At 35.3% G+C, this 20820-nt stretch overlaps 1 protein-coding gene across 3 annotated transcripts; it reads left to right on the plus strand.

Moving 5' to 3' along the window:
• The first annotated feature begins 16686 nt into the window (after nucleotides 1–16686).
• Nucleotides 16687–20479, plus strand: LOC145114905 (polyadenylate-binding protein-interacting protein 12-like). Of its 3 annotated transcripts, none has more exons than XM_079051024.1 (10): nucleotides 16687–17009; nucleotides 17125–17663; nucleotides 17754–17864; nucleotides 17945–18062; nucleotides 18156–18268; nucleotides 18375–18434; nucleotides 18515–18562; nucleotides 18655–18723; nucleotides 19501–19562; nucleotides 20079–20479. In XM_079051024.1, the coding sequence occupies exons 2-10, from the start codon at nucleotides 17178–17180 to the stop codon at nucleotides 20134–20136; spliced, it is 1125 nt and encodes a 374-aa protein (XP_078907150.1). In that variant the 5' UTR covers nucleotides 16687–17009; nucleotides 17125–17177; the 3' UTR covers nucleotides 20137–20479. The 3 variants fall into 3 exon arrangements, with proteins under 3 accessions (XP_078907150.1, XP_078907151.1, XP_078907152.1); XM_079051025.1 differs by having other exon boundaries at nucleotides 17147–17663; XM_079051026.1 differs by having other exon boundaries at nucleotides 16688–17009; nucleotides 17757–17864.
• The last annotated feature ends 341 nt before the right edge of the window (nucleotides 20480–20820 follow it).

A 20820-nucleotide genomic window follows, 5' to 3' on the forward strand; every position in this document is an offset into this window, starting at 1 on the left:
GATTTTGGAATATGTCTGGATGACGAACTGTTGAACCTCGCATCACATAGACGATTCACATCAGGTGATATCAAGTTGAAGATCAATGTTCTAATTCGATGATAATCTAAATTCGTTTTTGGATTACTAATCTCACAAACATATGATTGAAGAAAAATTAATCGATTGTGGTTTGATTATTGAAAAGTCAAACCTTCAAAAGTCAAAATTGTTTTGATAATAGTCAAAATCGGTTTGAGTGAATCGATTAAGAATGTTGGGAATCGATGAGTCAGATTTAAGTCGATGATTGCAAGCGAGAATCCAGTTCACATACCTGACTTAGAAAGGGAAGTTAAACTGGAAATCGATGTTTGTACATTCGATTTTGTAATTAGACTTGAGAAGTCTTGAAATCGATGGTTGGGTGATTGTTAAAGATCGAAGATTTTGGAAGTTTTGTCTTCAAGATCGAAGGTTATTTGCAAGAGGAATGGTTGATATTGATTGTCGTATCGATGAGGTATTTTGGTCGATGATTTCGATTTTGGAAGTTGATGTTTGAAGTCTTGATTTACAGTCGATCATGGAACTTAATTTTGGAATTTCGTTTTGGGTTGAACTAAAAAGTGAAGAATGAAAGTTTGAGTCAAGGATCGGATTTTGAAAGCAGGTGACGACTGATGTTTGATGATCTGTAAAACGAAAATTTGATTTGGGGTCGAATGATAATCGCGATCGGAAAATCGATATTAGATATCGTATGTTTCAAACCTTGGATTGGAACGAAGTGTGATGTACAAAGGTTTATTTTGTGATATTTATATCTGTGATTCAATTGTTGGGTGTGATATCAGTCAAAGTTGTTCGATGAATGGACGAAGCAATCGATATCTAAGTTAAAAATGAAGAATTTGAGTCAAGTACTGGGATAATTTCGAATGGGTTTTACAGTGATAATTGTTGTTGTTTATTTGGTGAATAAGATTAGAAGGGAACAGATGGGTTTAAGGAAATCGATTTTGGGGTCCCTGTAATGTAAGGAACGAAGAACTGTAAGAACGAAAAGTCGATTCAGAGGTATTCAGAGGTTACTGTTCATTAAGAGACTTCGAATGCTTCGAATTCGTGTGTTTGGGAAGATGATTTTCATACGAAGAGGAGAGAGAAGGAAAATCTTCGTATGTTTGGTTGCAAAATTTTCGTGTGTTTGGATGCAGTTTTGCACGAAGCGAACGAAGCAAGAAAATTTTCGTGTGTTTGGATTATGATTTCGTGTGAATTGAGGAACAAGAAAGACATATTTTCGAAAATGGTCCTTGAAGATTCGCATGTTTGTCGCCTGATAATTTCGTACAAAGCAAGGCTTCGTATGAATTGATTGAAATTTCGAATGTTTTGATCAAAAATGGAAAATTTTCGAAAATCACCCCTAAACTTTCGAATATTTGGCAACCTCAACAATTAATTGAAGTTTCGAATGTTTGACACTTTTCACCCAAATTCGAAAATTTTCTGAATTTTCGAATATATGGGACAACTCTTCGTATGTTTGGTGCACAATGGCAGAATTTTCAAAAATAGTCCCTGAGGCTTCGAATGTTTGGCGGTTCATAACCAAATTCGAAAAAGGATTGTTTTTGCTGAAAATTGAAGAAAATACATTTCAGACCCCTGCAGTTTGTGCAAATTGATGCTTTCTACCCAGCTTTGAAAAAGGGGGAGAGTTTTGCATATTTGGCTGTTGTGGGCGCAACGGGTCCCTGCAAGTTTCAGAAAGTGATGATTTTTACCCGGTTTTTGAAAAATCTTGCAACTTTCACCCAAAAAGTCAAAAAAATTTCATAAATTGGAAAATTTTTGTGGCTTTTTCGTGATTGTTTTTCCGTGCAAGATTTTTGGTGATTCATTTTTGGTACACATCAAGGGGGAGTATCGTGAAGACTATTCCTCGAGCGCTTCTCACCCTTAATGAGTTTTATAATCATTTTTTGATTATAAAAAGGGGGAGAATGATGGGTATTCGAAGCGGGTTTCTCGGATATTCGTTTGCGGATTTGAAGACCGGTGTTACTTCGAGGGGGAGTTTGGTCTTGATCGCACTAGCTCGTTGGAGATTGAAGCCGGACATCCAATCCTAACTTTGAGGTGGAGAATGTTAGGGTGCAAAGTCACTCTTGGATGTAGTGTTTTAGGCTTTCCCTTTTGTATGTGTAAATGGGTTGAGTCTTTCCTATAAATAGGAAGTGAGTGACTCCCATTATGTAAGGAACCATTTGGAGTGTTAGACTAGAGAGAGAAATTATGTACAAACCCATTTGTATATCATTTCTAGATCTAATATGAGCTTACAAAGATTTATTTACTCCTTGTGTTCATGAGTTTACATGATGATTCACTAGATCTTTCTTATTCCGCACATGCCATCATAATCAACACCACTACAAACCTGCTATATGTCTTCTTTCGAAGGCAACATCAGACTTAAGTTGGCTTTGGCATCGAAGACTTTCTCATCTCAATTTTCGAAACATCAATAAACTTGTGGTACAAGATCTGGTAAGAGGTTTACCTGTACTTAAATTTGACAATGATTATTTATGTGCAGCTTGTGAAGTTGGCAAGCAACATAAACAAGGTCATCCAATTACGATTGGTTCGAAAATAGTTGCACCTCTGGAGCTCTTACATATTGATTTGTGTGGTCCTTCGACTGTTTCAACTCTCAACAAGAAACGGTACATTTTAGTGATTATTGATGATTTTTCCAGATTTACGTGGGTTTATTTTCTCAGGCTTAAATCTGAAGTTGCACAAATCATGATTGACTTTATCAAAAAGATGGAAACAACATTGAAGAAGATTGTTCGAAAAATTAAGAGTGATCATGGAACTGAATTTAAGAACAATGTTCTTGATTCATTTTTGGTGGACAAAGGGATTTCGCATAATTTTTCATCTCCATACACACCACAACAAAACGGTATTGTTGAACGAAGAAATAGGTGTCTATGCGAAGCGGCAAGGACTATGTTGGCATATGCGAATCTTCCACAATATCTTTGGGCTGAAGCCGTATCAACCGCATGTTTCACTCAAAACAGATCGTTCATTCATCGTCGTTTTAACATTACTCCATATGAAATTCTCAACAATCGAAAACCTAATGTCAAATTTTTCCATGTTTTCGGATGCAGGTGCTTCATTATGAATCTTAAGGATCATCTTACGAAATTTCAAGCAAAAGCAGATGAAGGGATTTTCTTGGGTTATTCGCATAATTCAGTCGCATATCGTGTGTTGAATAAAAGAACACGAAAAGTTGAAGAAACTTTTAATCTTACATTTGATGATTACTACATTAAACAAACAACATCTCAGTTTGAAAATCATCCAATTCTGAAAAACATACAAGATGAATCTGAATCCTCACAAACCTTAGATAATGATTATGATTTAATTTTTGGAATTTCAGATCATGTTGTTGATGTTGAAATAAATGCAAGTGATAATCATATCTCTGAACTAACAAAGCTTAATGATGCTTCAACATCAAATTCTCCAGAGAAAGGCGAAAGTATGCAACACAATCCAGTGGAGGGGGAGCACTTGGATTCGAATACATTAGATGACAACATGCATTCTTTCGAGGGGGAGAAAGAAAGATTGAATGATGATGTTGAGGGGGAGCATAATGTTGAGGGGGGGCATTTAGAAAACATTAAAGATAATAATGATTTTGATGATGCTTGTTCGATTGTAGGCTCAGAAAACGATGATATATACGAATATGCACCTTTGGAATTTGATCCAGCATATCCGCCAATGGAAAAATGGACAAAAGATCATCCGAAGAATCAAGTAATTGGGAATCCACAAGAGGGAGTTTTAACAAGGCTCAAATTCGTGCAAAGAATGAGGTATTGAATACTCATCAAGAATTTTGCATGTTCAATGTTTTCATTTCAAAGATTGAACCAAAAACATTTAAGATTGCAATGGAACACTCAGATTGGGTTGTTGTAATGCAATCTGAATTGTCTGAATTTGAACGAAACAAGGTTTGGAGGTTAATTCCTAAACCTGAAAATGTTTCGATTGTCGGGTTAAAATGGATTTTCAAAAATAAAACCGACAAAGATGGAAATATTGTTCGAAACAAAGCCAGACTTGTTGTTAAAGGATATTCACAACAAGAAGGAATCGACTATGAAGAAACTTTTGCCCCTATCGCAAGACTCGAGGCGGTTCGTATATTTCTGGCTTATGCAGCTCACAAAGATTTTGATGTTTATCAAATGGACGTGAAGTGTGCATTTCTAAATGGAGAGCTTGAAGAAACTGTTTACGTGGAATAACCCCCAGGTTTTATTAACGAAGAATTTCCAAATCATGTTTATATTTTAGATAAGGCAGTTTATGGTTTGAAACAAGCACCACGAGCATGGTATGCAACTCTTACCTCATTTTTGAAACAATCTAAATTTAAACAAGGATCAGTTGATCCCACATTATTTCGAAAGAAAGTAGGGAATCATCTAATGCTTATTCAAATTTATGTTGATGATATTATTTTTGGCTCAACTGACCCTGCTTTTTCTAGAGAATTCGAAGATTTGATGAAGAGTAAGTTCGAAATGAGCATGATGGGAAAAATCAATAATTTTCTTGGTTTGAATATTCGTCAAAACAGAAAAGGAATTTTTATTAATCAAGAAAAATATACGAAGAATCTGTTGGAAAAGTTTGGATTGACGAATAGCACGAAGTTACGAGTTCCAATGGCAACGGGCATAAAGCTTACATCTTCGTTAGATAAACCTGCCGTTGACATAACTTTATATAGGAGCATGATTGGTTCATTACTTTATCTTATAGCTAGTAGACCTGATATCATGTTTTATGTGTGTAATTGTGCTAGGTATCAGTCTAATCCACGAGAACCACATCTCACTGCTATAAAGAATATCTTTCGTTATCTTAAAGGAACAATTTCGTTAGGATTGTGGTATCCTTCGAAAACTGGGTTCTATGTACAAGCGTATTCGGATGCAGACTTGGGTGGTTGTAATATTGATCGAAAAAGCACAAGTGGTGGATGTCAATTTCTTGATGGCAAATTGGTAAGCTGGCAGTCGAAAAAGCAAACATGCGTATCAATTTCAACAGCTGAAGCAGAATAAGTGGCTGCTGCTGCTTGCACTTCACAAATAATATGGATCCAAAGTCAATTGCGTGATTATGCAATAAATATGAAAAAGATTCCATTATATTGTGATTCTCAAAGTGCAATAAGAATTTGTCATAATCCTGTGCAGCATTCGAAGACTAAACATATAGCTCTTCGTTATCATTTTATCAAAGATCACGTGGAGGATGGAAATATTGAAGTACATTTCGTGAAAACAACTGATCAGTTAGCTGATATTTTCACGAAACCGTTAGATGAAAAATCTTTTGTGAGAATTATAGAGGGACTTGGAATGATCGATGGAAATTATGTTCCATGCGAAAAAGAAGAATGATGCACGATATGGAATGAATCAGAGGCGCTTAATAAAAGACAAGGCACAGTCATTCAGCATTCAGAGATTACTGTTCATAGTCAACGCTTCGACCCCTTCGAATTCGCACATTTGTTAAGGGTTGATTCAGCTGTTACTGTTCATAGTCAACGCTTCGACCCCTTCGAATTCGCACATTTGTTACTTATTTTAAGGGTTGATTCAGCTGTTACTGTTCATAGTCAACGCTTCGACCTCTTCGAATTCGTACATTTGTTACATATAAGGGGATGATAAAATTTTGCATATTTGCATCAAGTACTATTTCAATTTTCGAAAATTCAAAAATCCAAAAAGATTTTCATTTATTTTGTCATTTAATTTTCAGAAAATTCAAAATTCCAAAAAGATTTTCGTTTGTTTTGTCATTTAATTTTCGAAAAATTTAAAAATCCAAAAAGATTTTTCGTTTATTTTGTCATTTAATTTTCGAAAAATTTAAAAAAAAATCAAAAAGATTTTCGTTTGTTCTGTCTTTATTTTCGAAAAATCAAAACATCAAAAATATTTTGATTCTTATTTATTTTTAGTATTTTGTTGCAGATTCTCATGAAGATACAGAGGAGATTATGCTTGCAGTACTCGGGTAAGGTACATTTTTCGTATGAATCGATAAATTTTTTATCAGACGAACAAGTTAGGATGTCCCTAGAAGCATGCTGCTGTATGTTGACCAAAGCCTCCATGACTCAATGTGTGTGTACGAAAGCCTTAATGAAATTATTCATACGAAGATTTCTTCCCAATCAGGCTTATATTCACATTAGTCTCTGAGCTACCTTACTCTTCTCAAAATGAGTTAAGAGTTTACTGTTTGGTCCAAACATAACAGAGGTACTTTTCGTGTCTTACATCAATCTTTTTCATCCATAAAGTTCTTACACGATCACACACGAAGACATATGTCCGAGAGGTCTCTGATCAAACCCATCGAGACTTAGATATATCAAAACTCTGTGTTTATGATCTGACATCATGAGACCGTGATGAAAGTGAAACCCAAATTTCATTATCTTTTTTAAGGAATTAACGGGGAACTAAGTTCCAGATTTTCATGAAACTTTTGTTTCTGTACCAAAATTCGAAACTCCAAATCATATTCATTTCGAATGAGTGGTCTTGATCAAACATTTGAAACCCACGATGTTTGTTACCCAACAAGATCCAGAACACAAAATTTTTTTCTTGAATATGATTTCTGTGTGAGTTTCATTCGAATGTCCTAGTCATTTCAAAAATTTTCAATGCCAACTTGTCACTGACTACACTGGTCAAACAAGTAATTTTTGTTACAATTTCTCACCTTATGTTTAGGATGACATGTAACGAAATTTTGAACTATCCACGAAGCATTATAAAAGAAGCCCTTTGATACTTATCAACAAGTATTCAATTGTAATTCACGGGAACCCACACAAGCTATTGATCATTTTTCTTAATGATTAATGAAGTAATCTTTGCCCGTGATTTCATCTGCTTTTGTGTCAATGGTTTGACATCACAATATCCCATATTTTTCTTATATTTGTTTCACGTCTCTATTCTTTGGAACACAGCACTCACGAAATCCTTGAGGTTCTGAGTAATACCAACTCAGGCTGATGATTTCGAAACTTCTGGCGTATGACTTCGCTTTTCATCCCAAAAGTGAAAGAGCCTTGCTTCCATTCGAAGGGTTATGACGGTTACAATTTTCTTGGGGATTACAAGACAGGCTGTTTATAAATTACGTATGGTATTATGTCCGTTTCTCAAGGCGATGTGACAGCTACTTTTTGACGCATGGCTACTTTTATGCAGTAATGGTCCGATTTTCAAGGTGCCACATCGGATATCATTAAATACATATCCCGCTTCAAATTCAAATTCAAGGGTTACATATAAAAGGGAATTCCAGGAGTTCATTGTCAGTTTACGCGATCAAAAAGCAAATTTCCCAAAATTCTCTGTTCATCATCATCTTCAAACCCTAACAATGGCGACTTCTGCTCATGTTGATTCTCATACCACTGAGGATGCCTCTTCATTACCAATAATGAAGATTCAAGCAACAAACTACTACTTGGAGGGTGAAGTTTCTCAGTACCCGGAGGAATTAAAGATGCTCATAGTTGCTTTGAAGAACTCGGTTTTGGCTAAAGCGATGTTCAACTCTTTCTCTGTTCCATTGTCCTGGCTTTCTCAAGCATGATCAACTGCGACATACAACAAAGCATCTGATACGATTACTTTTCATCTGGTGAATGACAAAAAGGTCAGGCTAACCAAGACACTATTTTGCCAAATTCTTGATATTCCGAATTCGCCTCCATATGTTTCCTTTACTTTTCTACAAATCGTTCACATGTTTAATGAGATGGGATATCAGCCACCATTGTCCAAGATTAGTGATTTTAAGAAATCTGGACTTCCACGACTCTGGAATTTCTTATTTGGTATTTTTCTACGATGTTTGACTGGGAGATCAACTGGCCTTGATAAAGGAAGAATGGAGGTTTATGCCATGGTTGCTGGCATCTACTATGATCTTCAAGTAGATTATTCTACACAGTTGTGGAAGAAATTCCAAAAGGGTGTAGAACACACGAATGTTATTCATGGTATTTCGTGTGCAAGATACTGGAGTTTGATTTTGCAACACTTTTACAATAAGGAAGCGATTTTGGTACCCAATGATGAAGACAAAGCAGTTTTTCAATCATACCACTATCCGAAGGATGTCACAGATAGTGCTGAAGTTTTTCCATCAGTTGCTCGTATTCCAGATGCTATGCTTAAAAGAGTTGATCCTTCGAACTCTGTATTGGTGGCATATTTGAACACTATTGATTCTTCAATCAAAACTGGCATAATCTTGGAGAGAGATGATACGAAATCCAAGAAGACGAAGAAGAATGAAACTGAGTCAAAATCTTCGAAATCTCCAAAGCAGAAGCCTGAAACTGATGTAGTGTCTGTTGCTGAGACTCAAGTGATTGAGCCTATTCTTGAAGAAACCTAAGAAAATGTTATCATTCCTTCGAAGACTGGAATGTTTCGAAGAATTAAAATGAAGTCAACCCATAAACGCAAGTCTCCCACACAACAAGTGATTCGAAAACCTCAAATCACTCATCAAGGCGTTTTAATTAGGGAAGTGCCCGCACCTGTTTCACCGGTGTCCAAGAAACGAAGGGCTGAAGACATGGAAAAGCATTTGTCAAAGAAAAAGAAGAAGAAGACTCGAAAACTTGTAATCTGTACTGAGTCAACAGATGATGATAGTGAAAGAATTCCCGAAACTCCAGAGTTCACTCTTATCACAGAAAGTTTTACTCCTGAGAAGACAGTTGTCATACCACCCGAAGATTCGATTGCCAAATCAGTTCCTGAGGAGGTTCGAACTTCAGGCATCCCTGCACACGTATCTGATACGGATGCAAATGTCAATATGGGTGAAGGAGGTTCGAAAAATGAAGCTACAGGTCCATCTACTTCTGCTCCGTTTGCAAGTATTGTTTCTTTATTGTTATCTTCTACTCCTCTTACTTCAACAACAGATTCCCCAACATTCGAACACATTCTTGATCAACCCTTTACGTCTATTTTTTCTTCTCAATCTACTGAGCCACCCAAACCTACTTCACCTGTTCAAGAAACCGTTTTTGTGGAGACAGAGACTGATAATGAGGGGTTTGGTGGTATGTTTGATGAATTGGAATTTCATGAAGACGAAGAACAGTTTCTTGATCATATGCTAATGACTATGAAACAATTTAAAATCCTGAATCAGAAGTTGAATTCTGTCATTCAATCTCAAGCAGATCTAGGGGTTGGTTCGTCTGTTTCAAGTGTTGAAGTTGATTCGTTGCTGAAGGTGTTTGAATCCAGAATCATAAGTAAAGTATCGGCGATGCTTAAAGATTCTGAATCTCGAGTCTTGGAGAAGATTGATCATAATGATCAAAACAATGACATTCAGATCAATTCTCAGAGTTCGAAGTTTGCTGGTAATCTGAAAGAATTGAAGAATGTTGCAAAGGAACGACATGTTCTTTTTATTCAAGATGTGAAGAAAGTTCGAGAGGATGTCAACTTGCAAATTCACGAACTTCGTGAAGATATGAAAAGAGAAATAGCAACTGTTCAACATGACTATACATCATTGCATCAAAAGGTTGATATCATTTGTGACGCAGTCACTCGATTTGTTAAGTTGTATGAAAATTTGAGTCCTCAAATCACTCAACTTTCAACATCCGAAAGTGCAAGCTTTGAAGAAGTGCTTAAGTTGCTCAAGGAGTTAAAAGAGATTTCTGATAGGCAGGTTTCTTCTCCATTGAGTACTCCTGAATTTTTATCTCAGAAGTTTATCCATTTCGAAGCCATTCTCAACAAGCAACTTTCTCCTCTCTTTCGCATATCAAGTCTTCTTCCAACCACAAATGCCCCACCTGTTTTCACAGGGGTGCAAGGGGGAGAAAGAAAAACTAGTGAGTCGAAGACCAGTGGAGAAGATGCGAAAGTTGTGGGAAAAGTCTTTTCTTCGAAAATCCCTACAACAAAACCAATAATTGTTTCTGCTGAACAAGTGACTTCAACAGTCCTAACAACAATGCCAATTGTAAGACCAATTTCGAAAGGAATTGTGATTGGTAAATCTTCGGAGACTGGTGGGAGTGGTTCAAAACCAAAAGAGACAACTGACAATCAAGCATTAAAAGATAAAGGGAAATCGATTGTTGTGGAAAAATCAAAAGAAGAAAAGAAGGCTGAAGTTGATGCTGAAATCGAAAAGCTCAGAATAGTTCAAAGCATTATGGCTCAGCGAGCAAATGATCCGAAGGGAATGGATAAAGCGGATCCAACTATACACTATAACTACGAAACAATCGAGGCCAAGGTTGCATTCAATCACATGTATTCATTTGAGAAGAAACCAAAGCAGAGTTATTTGGTCACAAATACTGATGCAGGCCAGCTGGATTTTCCCATAAACGAAATGATGTTTATCATGCCTCAGTTCAAAGCAGAAGGGAATTTTAAAAATAAAGATGAAGGTACACACATGAAAATTCTTTTTCATGCTGGTCTTGGAAAAGCCCCTGAGGAATTTTGGTCTTCAATAAAAATCAAGAAGGTCATAAGTATGAAAAAGGATGTGGTTTTCGAAAACACAGTCCAAAATGTTAAGTATGTGGTTGCCAGGGCAAATGGAAATATTTGCGAATTCACTGTTGCAGATTTTCCATTAATGAACTTGTATGATCTTATACAAGTTGCATTACTTTTGAAAGACAAATCATTCTCATACCTTCAAAACACAGAACCAGATGAATTCAAGCTTGGAGTAGCTCACATCAAGATTTTTATCGAAAACTATTATGAGTGCTTGGCACTAACAGATGTTGAATTAGCTACTGCCAAAGGAATGGAAATTAAAGCTCTGATGGCTCCTACGAAGACTCAGGCTGAATTGAAGAAGTATGCTGATGGTGAAATTTGCCTGAAGCCTTTTGGAATTGTCTTCGCAGGAAAAGACAAAGCTGGAAAGTCTAAACGGTTCTTATTCCAAGCAAGTGAAGTCGAGAGATTTTCAACATCTCCATATACGAACTTGATTGTTCGTATGAATCATTGCAAGAAGAACAATGAAGGTGACAAGAAAGAGCTGAAGAAGATTATCTCCTGGTACACGGAGATTCGAAGAGTATTACTGCATTCCATCACACTTCTTACAAATTGAAGTCTTCGACTATGATTACAAAGGGGAAGATTGTAAGGGTCGAATTGTTGTAATTAGTCGAAGTATGTTTTGGACTCTTCGAATATTTTGTAATGTATTTTACTAAGGCGCTTTTATTCGAAGCTTTAGAGTTAATGTCTTAGTATATTTTTTGTATGCTTTCTGTTCCCTATAAATAGGGTTATTTACTAGAGTTAGAAAAGAACTTTTACAGACTTGTCTACTGTACTCTGTAAAGAATTCGAAAGCATAATAGAGCATAACAAGATCATATTTACATCCTGTGTTCAAATCTCATATTCTAACTTGAATTCATACTCTGATTAATTCATTACTCGATTCATTGATTCATCACCTCAGGAGCCCTTGAAGTTTACTTAGGGTGACCTCTTCCTTGTTCATGTGGTAGGTCATTCTGAACTGGTTGTAGTAGGAAGGCAAGGAGTGGAGGATGATGTCGATAGCCAAATCCTCATAAAACTTAACATTAAGTTTGAGAAGACGATCAACATACCTTTGCATTCTTTGGAAATGGGCGGTTAAGGATTCCCCATTCCCCATCCTAGCGGTGATCATGTTGGTAATGATCTCATAGCACTCTTGCCTCGCACTTTGGTGGTACCTGTCCAGCAAATCTTGATGCATCTCATATGGATACATGTCCTCATAGGACTTTTGGAGTTCGAGGTTCATGGTGGCCAGCATGATGCAATGAACTTTCGTAACATCACGCTCGTGGGCCTCAAAGGCGGCCATCTCTTCAGGAGTATCTTCTTCTGGGTTGATCTTTTCTAGTTTCTCATCGAGGACATATTCTTTGTCCTCGTAGCGAGTTATCATGCGAATGTATCTCATCCACTCGTTGAAGTTCGACCCATCAAATGTCACTTTTTGACATAGGTTCATCAACGAGAATGACCCAGAAGTGTTGTTGTTTGCGTTTGTGTTAGACATCTGAAATAGACAGAAACAAAGTTTGATTAGAAATGAATCCCCAATTAAACACCCAAATGAGAAATTAGGGCTAGGATCCAACAACATTATTTACAACTTAGAAAAGGGATGCCGTAATCTAAAAGTAAATAATTTGAAGGTAAGTGAATGACGATTCACTAATTTTCACCATGAAAAACGAAATAGAGATTAAGTTTTAAATGTATTTGAAAATTCCTAGATTTCTTTTGAGATTCATTGAACGTTTCAATGGCATGTTTAAATCTCGATATGCACTTCAAATTTGCGACTGGGATGCCGAGGATCGCAAACAAGTTGTGAATAACCATGCGAATCAACATGGTGCACCCAATGTCTCTATCACCTAATCAATGTGCCGGTTAGCCACGCACGCTCCATTGATTTATGATAAACATCGAGCCACCCTTTGTCACCAATGTCAATCCCAAATTAGTGTGCCGGTTAGCCACGCACGCTCCACTAACGTTTGACAGGGGTACAAAGTGTAATTCCATGGAATAGCATCATTTTCACATTTTACCCTAAAGTAACTAAGATTGGGAATTTATAAAACAATGTAGTTACTTTAATATTTCCATTATACTTATAATGAGGAATTAAGTGTCCTATCCTATCCGTTCGGCTAACGACCCTCCACCAGTCAAGCAAGCGGTGGGTGTGAGTGTACACCCATTAAGCGCCATTTTATAGGCAGCAACCTTATACCCACCTTATAGACTGGCTTCGTGAATGAGGCCTACTAGCGATAAGACTAGCTTATTCTATATATATATATATATATATATATATATATATATATATATATATATATATATATATATATATATATTAATCTTGTAATAGATAAAGTATAAGATTGAATTTTAAACTTGTAAAATTCTATGGGTTGAAATTTAAAATTTATTTTAAAATTAAACTTTTAATCAAAAAATTAAATTTCAAAATTTGAGGACAAGTTTTTGAACTTTTCAAAACACAAGGGATCAAATAACAAATAATATAAATCAAACAATTAATTTAGTGATTATCTATATTTGACTTAATTCAATTTCTTGCAAGATAAGTTACCCAATTAATTCAAATAATCAATTTTAATCATATAAGGAATTTATTATCTAATCAATTGGTAAATATCTTTTGTTTTTGGCAAGGATAGTCTCACAAAATCATTAAAATTCGAATTTTATCAGTAAGAGCAGATTAGGTAACTATTCCACAGCAAAAACAGCAAGAAATCCCGATATTGCCTCTGTCTGACAATCCGACTCGCCGAGTCACTCATGGACTCGCCGAGTTGGGTTGACTCGCCGAGTCCATGAAGTGACTCGCCGAGTCTAGTCGAACAGGAGCCAGAAAAAACGATTTTCAGCATGTTAAACACACAAAGCATCCATACAACAGAAACCAACCTGGCTCTGATACCACTGATGGGTTTTATGCATAAGAACAATCTTATGTGCTCATACAAACCCTAATGCTTGGATCTAGATTTCTCTATTGTACATGCAATGAATCCAAGACTTATAAACCCTAATCTAGCATACATAATTTCGAAATTAACATATAACATCAGATCTAGATGTTTACCTCTTCAAATAGTAGCTTGAATCTTCTTCTCTTGAGCTTAGAGTCACAATTGTAACTCCTCTAATGGATCACAAACACCACAAGCAAGAAGGCAACTTTGAGAGAGGAGGGAGGATGCTTAATTTCGGCCTAGGGTTTCTCTTGGGAAGCAAGTGGCCGAAAATTGAAGCCTATGGGTCTTATTTATACTGTAGGTTGCTAGGGTTTCAGTCTAAACCCTAATGGACAGCTTAATGACCAAGCAGCCCAAGGAACCTTCTGGAATAGGGCCTTGGACGAAAATATGATGATCCTTCATCATAATTTCGTTCCCCCTTAGTCCATTAGGTTTCCCAGCCCAAAACTCAACTATCACACATTTGACAGTTTATGCCCCTTTATTTAATTAATCTCTTTTAGTCACCAAATTAATTCCTAATTAATTTATGACTAATACTAAAATAAATATGATTTCTCCTTTAATATATTATTCTTATAATATATTAATAAACCATAATATCCTCTCTCTTTCCTTAAATTACCTTGTCAAGTTGCTTTGGTGAAGGCAACCCAAAAGGACCATGCATAACCGGGTCAAGTACATACCAAATATAGTTACGGGCTTAGACACTAATCCAACAGTATGTCGTCTAGTGGTCGCTCTCACGGTGGAGGTGGGCGTAGTGGGAAACCCAGCTTAGAGGAGGTGTTTAAACTCACCCTTTAGGTAGGCTCCATCTACTAAAGGGTCGGTTTACAAAAATTGACAAAAGCGCGTACCTACAATACATTGTATATCTATTCAAATACACCAAAATAAAAATAAAAAAATTAATAAAATATTAAAATACTAACCGAACAACCAAGTGCGACATACAAAAACTTAAAGCGATCATCACCATATGTTTTAATATGTGTCACCGTACCCGGATTATGTTTGACCAAATTGTGGAAATAAGTTGGAAGTTTGGTAAAAGAATCCTCTTTCGTACCCCTTAACAACAACAATGCATATTGTTTCGCACGCCATGCTTGATGGTAGGAGATATTGATATTCAATTGAGCATTCATATCATTAATAATATCTTTTCCCCGATAAACTCTACTATAATCTTCAGCCAAAACATCAGCAAGATATTCACCCAAAACATATTTGTTTGCTTGTCGATGATTAGGTTGCAAAATTGTTGAATAACATGTGTGTACATCAACATATTTATTCACTTGGAAAAGTCCATCAGAATTTTTAATTGTTTTTGCTCTTAATAACCAAAAACAATTTTTTGAAACACACACAACCTCATACATTGATTTGGTGGATCTACTTGTCCTCGTCTGAAAACCTTCTCGAAGACATTTTTTACCAATAGCCCGCTTTAAAAGTTCTTTGTTCTTAAATATACTCGCACATTCAATCTTTTGAAGATTGATGTCTATCATCTATGTTGGGATATCTTCATTAATATCAACTGGACATGCTGGTAGAGGGGGTATACCGTAAAAAAGGTTATCGGGAAACTTAGCTTAACTTCATCACCCAACTCATCTCCATCTGAATTGCTTTCTAAGTCGGTTATATCTAAAGCTACATCAGCAACATCAACATAATCCTCGTAAACATGCTTTTTTCATCTTTTTGACGCATAATTTTTTCCTTTTTACTTTTATCTACTACACGCTTATTCATAACTTTAACTTCTTATTCAGGAACATCAACACAACGACCACCCACGTCATTAAGATATGTACCAACATCATCATCACCAATATACTTGTAATTCTCAGGATCCACATAGTGAATAGGTGAAAAAGTAACATTAACATTTTCAACAACACTGTGAAATTGAGGTACACTAGGAGTATTGAAAGTACCTATCGGATCGTTGCTCCCTTTATAGCTGCATAAATTACCAACCGGCTGATTTCCACTCTGACCAGCCTCATTAACCTCATCTCCTTCATCAACCACCACAAACACTTTCACAGCCCTTCCTCCACTACATTACATTTATCAACATTCTAACATCCATGTCTTAAACTATGGCTATATAATAATTCAATTCAGTATGATGGAAACGAAGACTAATTCTATATTTCTCTAACAAACCAATTTTGCTTCTCACAAAAGATACAAAATCATTATAACTAATATACTCAGAAAATATCAAAGTGAATTCAGAAATACCTCCCTGTGGACATACATATTCCAGATTTGTTTCAATAATTTGTCATCTCCCACCAGTTACAAGACAAACCAAATATTCAATTATTTTTTTAGAGAGATTTTAAAGAAATTTCCTAAAAAATAATAAGTAAACTGATAATTTTCTACAAAACTTTATATATAATAAGGTTATTTCGTAGTCAAACCCATTGATTTCATAGTAAAAAAAAATCATAAAATCGCAGATCAAAAAGAGAGGAAATTGCAGGTGGACACAGTCCATCTGCGATTTTAGCCTGGTAAACTTATATATATACAAAAAAAAATTAAAAAAATACTCACCTGTGAATGTACAAGTGGCTAAAACACAGATGTGCTTTAGCCACTAATAAATTCGCAGATGGACCATTCCCATCCGCGATTTCGGTGGCCAAATTTGTAATTTCAATTTTTTTTGGTTATTTTTCACAAAGTAATTAGTATATTTTGCTAAATTTGTCATTTTCTCTAAAAAATATATATATATATATATAAAAACTAAATTGATTATCAAACCAATATGCAAGGATTTTTTAATGTTTTTCTTTACCTAATTACCACCGTTATATGTTTTTCTTTATATAATTACCACCATTATATGATTATATGTGTAGTGAGTTGTGGACAATAGGTTTTGTTTAGTACAAATATGATAACCTTAATTTATATCGTATTTATGTTTTTGGATGTTGTGCCACGGAGGGTGCATACTCCAAAAAGTGGTGTGCTCAAACGGACGATCCGAAGAAGACACCTCTCTCCTCTCACTCTCTTTCTCTCACTCTAGAACCTTCATGTTTAGGTTGATGAATTCCTTACCTCTTTCTCCTCTTCTCTCTTTGCAGCATAACGAAATGGTATTATGTTAATAAAGAACGAAAAGCTATGCTCCCTTTTTGTAAAATTTTCTAATTAATTTATAATTAAATAATCTCTCGACGGCGATCTATGAGCTGAATTCGATCGATGAGTAGTTTCATCTATACTCCTCAATCAGGTAATCTCTTCTTTGATTGCTTTAGAATTGAATTGGGTCAGTTTACTGTAATTTTGAATTGTTTTTCTCGAAATCAATTTTCGGATTGGATCGATAAAATCAACTAAATTTGCAGAAGAATAAAAATCCCTTTTCAGTCTAGTGTCAGTTACTAAGCCGATCGATATTATGGCTGTTGTTGAGAATGGTGGGTCGAACAGTCATGTCGAACCAAACGATGTTGATCAGTCAAAATCATTGATTTCGAAATCAAGGTCAAGTGATCAGCATCAGAGTTCCGATCAGCAGAAGACGACACCACCTAATGGAAATGGTAGTCTGGCATACAATAACGGTGTCTCAAACAATCATCATCAGCATCAGATGACTACGAATGGCGTTGATCATCATAATCAGGAAGACGAAGAAGAAGAAGAAGAAGAAGAGGGTTTTAAAAAAGAAATGCGTGATTTAGCTGAAATGCTATCAAAATTGAACCCTATGGCTGCAGAATTCGTACCCCCTTCCCTCTCCAACAACCATCCTAGGCCCCTTCTAGTTCCCCCATCTCCTACTTCTCACTTTGGTTATGCCGCCATCAACAATTTCCTTCTCCAAACTAACACTACACCAGCTTTCACCAACGCCAATTCCAATGGAACTTCTACTAGACGGGTATACCCAAATCATCATCCCTAATTCTCTCTGTTGTGTATTTCTCTTTCTGGTGTTGATTCTTGTGAGGATTTTAATGGTTATGGATAGAAGAAGAGTAACTTTAGTCATGGGAAACGAAGGATGAATAGCCGAACTAGCTTGGCACAAAGAGAAGATGTCATTAAAAGGACTGTTTATGTGTCTGATATTGATCATCAGGTACTTGTTTAACTTTAATTTCATTCTTGCTTTGATTCCCATTAGTAAAAAGCTTCAATCTTTATTTCCTCTTGATTTAGGTTACTGAAGAACAACTTGCAGCTCTCTTCATAGGCTGTGGACAGGTTGTAGATTGTCGTGTATGTGGTGATCCAAATTCTGTTCTTCGGTTTGCCTTTATAGAGTTCACAGATGAGGGTATGCCAATATAAGTTTACAAACTTTTATTAAACAAAATTTTTATTTATCTACTTACTTAGATACATTGAATTGTGTATTTTGTGGTTGCAGAAGGTGCAAGGAATGCATTGACTTTAGGTGGAACTATGCTTGGATATTATCCAGTTAGAGTATTACCTTCAAAAACTGCAATTGCACCAGTAAATCCTACTTTTTTGCCTCGGGTGAGATTCTTTGACTGATATTTATGATTTTTGAAAATGGAATAAACTTTGGATATGTGGTTTTGAACTTTTGATGATGCAAATATCATTTCTAATTTTGTTTTAGTCTGAAGATGAGAGAGAAATGTGTGCAAGAACTATCTATTGTACTAACATTGATAAGAAGGTAAGGTAGTTGAAAACCTTTCATTCCATTGTAAAATGTAAAGGACAAGGGTATTATGTGATATATTTTATTTAAAACAGGTCACACAGGCTGATGTCAAACTCTTTTTTGAATCACTTTGTGGCGAGGTTTGTAATTATTCACTTATGAAAATTACAAAGCTATTGATTATTGAATTATTGTTAACTATATATATGTTATGAAATTTCTCATTTCATAGGTGTATCGCTTAAGGTTGCTTGGTGATTATCATCATTCAACTCGTATTGCATTTGTGGAGTTTGTTATGGTAATTTTCTAAGCTTTTTTATGTATTTGTTTTGATCCTCTATAAGATATGCAATTTCTATCTTTTAAAACCATGAGCATATAATCAAATCATTTAGGAGATATGGTTAATCTCAAATATAGAGTAGAACTTGGAGATTCGCATAATGGGAATTTGAACTTTGAATTCATATCTATTATTGATGGAAATGGTTTTTTGTATATTTGAATGTGGTTAATGTCCACAAGCCCCAAATGGAATATTTTTTTGTATATTTAAATATTATTTAGCATATAGTTATTATGATTATTATTATTGGTTTGTTATGAAGTTTTGCTCTATTTATTCCTTAGAAAATCTTCTTATTGTCTTAATTAGGCTTTAGTCTCTTGTTTTTTGCATGATCTATGATAAAATAGCAATTATTAAGAAAAAAAAAGGGTCTTAATCTTTTCCCCTAATTAATAGCTTAATGGATAAATGATGTATAAAAAATATTCTAGAAACCGACGGCGCACTTGGGATTTGGGAAAAACTCAAAGTGGGAATTTTTTTTTTTAAAAAAAGATGACTTAACGGGAAAAATCTTATTTTCCTAACTTTCTTTGTAAAATTGTTCTTTCTGCATTAAGTCAAATAGAAACAGTGATATGTAGCTTTACCATATCAACAAACAGCACCCGTTAGGATACATTCAATATTATATGTTGATTTATTTCTTTTTTGCACATTAGATTTATTGCTTTTTGCCAAAAAAAAAAAGAGTTTTTTAATCTTGATTTCTATTGGATTTTACAGGCGGAGAGTGCAATTGCAGCTCTGAACTGTAGCGGTGCGGTATTGGGATCATTACCAATAAGGTACCGCCGGTCTCTGTCCCGCCTTTTGAGCGGGACAAAAAACAATATCTGTACTTTTTGTCTCATTGACATTAATTCAATCTCACAGTACAAGTACAAGTACAACATGATTTGTCTTGTCTTGTCATGTCATTTATATTGCATTCTCACATTAGATGAGTACAACCTGATTTGTCTTGTCATGTCATTTACGTTACAATCTCACATCAAGATACGGTACAACTTGATGTGTCTTGTCTTGTCATTTCATTTGTATTGCAATCTTAGAAACAGTTTAACCTGATTTGTCTTGTCATGTCATTTACGTTACAATCTCACATCAAGATACGGTACAACTTGATGTGTCTTGTCTTGTCATGTCATTTGTATTGCAGTCTTAGAAACAGTTTAACCTGATTTGTCTTGTCATGTCATTTATATTACAGTCTCACATGAAATACAATACAACCTGATGTGTCTTGTCTTGTCATGTCATTTATATTGCCTTGTTAACATATTTATTGTATATTGATGCAGGGTGAGCCCATCAAAGACTCCGGTTAGGCCACGTGCACCTAGATCTATGGTGCACTAAATCGATGATCGTTTTTCTTATTATAGACTCATCTAGGGGCTATATCAATATATCTAAACATACATATATGTAGGTGAACAAGAACTGGGTTAAGGTACTTTTGTTGGTATTTATGTTTCTAGTTTCTGTCCTCGTCCAAATGTGACCATGGATCTGTCATTATATGTAGAGTTTGGATAAACGATTTAAGCATTCCGTGGTTTATAGCTCATTAAGGTCGAGTTTGTTAAATGGAACTAGAGAATCTGTTTAGGGCTATTTTCGATGATTATGATGAGGACATTTACGTCTTTTGTACTGGCGAGATATCGATAGTATGATAAGTTACTGAATTTTAATTTGATATCTTAAGATAAATTAAAGAAAAATGAGGACAAATTGTAACTCGAAAAGGCTTGGTGATAAATGTCGATTTAAGAAATATTGTCTTGAATACCATTAGGAATCGACAAAACATTTATGTAAATAAAAAAAAATGTCTATATCTGTACATAAATAAATTATAGGACATGTAAGATGTAAATAAAGTATTCCTATATCTGTACTAGTTAATTTTTGGACACGTATGAATTTTGAACTATAACATGCTATCATCGTTTCATAAGATATACATGGCGTACTGTTGGATGTCATTGAATTGGATGGAAAAGTTAAGTAGGGGTTATTCGATTTTGTTTAATCGGT

The sequence above is a fragment of the Lactuca virosa genome, chromosome 5 (genome assembly GCF_052849685.1).
Source record: "Lactuca virosa cultivar CGN04683 chromosome 5, Lactuca_virosa_CGN04683_v6, whole genome shotgun sequence".
Lineage (NCBI taxonomy): Eukaryota > Viridiplantae > Streptophyta > Magnoliopsida > Asterales > Asteraceae > Lactuca > Lactuca virosa.

What these genes read in the sequence shown, in the direction of transcription:
- LOC145114905 (XM_079051024.1), top strand. Translation starts at nt 17,178, where the DNA reads ATGGCTGTTGTTGAGAATGGTGGGTCGAACAGTCATGTCGAACCAAAC. An exon ending in TTGAATCACTTTGTGGCGAG is followed by an intron (nt 18,563 to 18,654) that starts GTTTGTAATTAT and finishes CTCATTTCATAG; the next exon opens with GTGTATCGCTTAAGGTTGCT. An exon ending in TTGGGATCATTACCAATAAG is followed by an intron (nt 19,563 to 20,078) that starts GTACCGCCGGTC and finishes ATATTGATGCAG; the next exon opens with GGTGAGCCCATCAAAGACTC.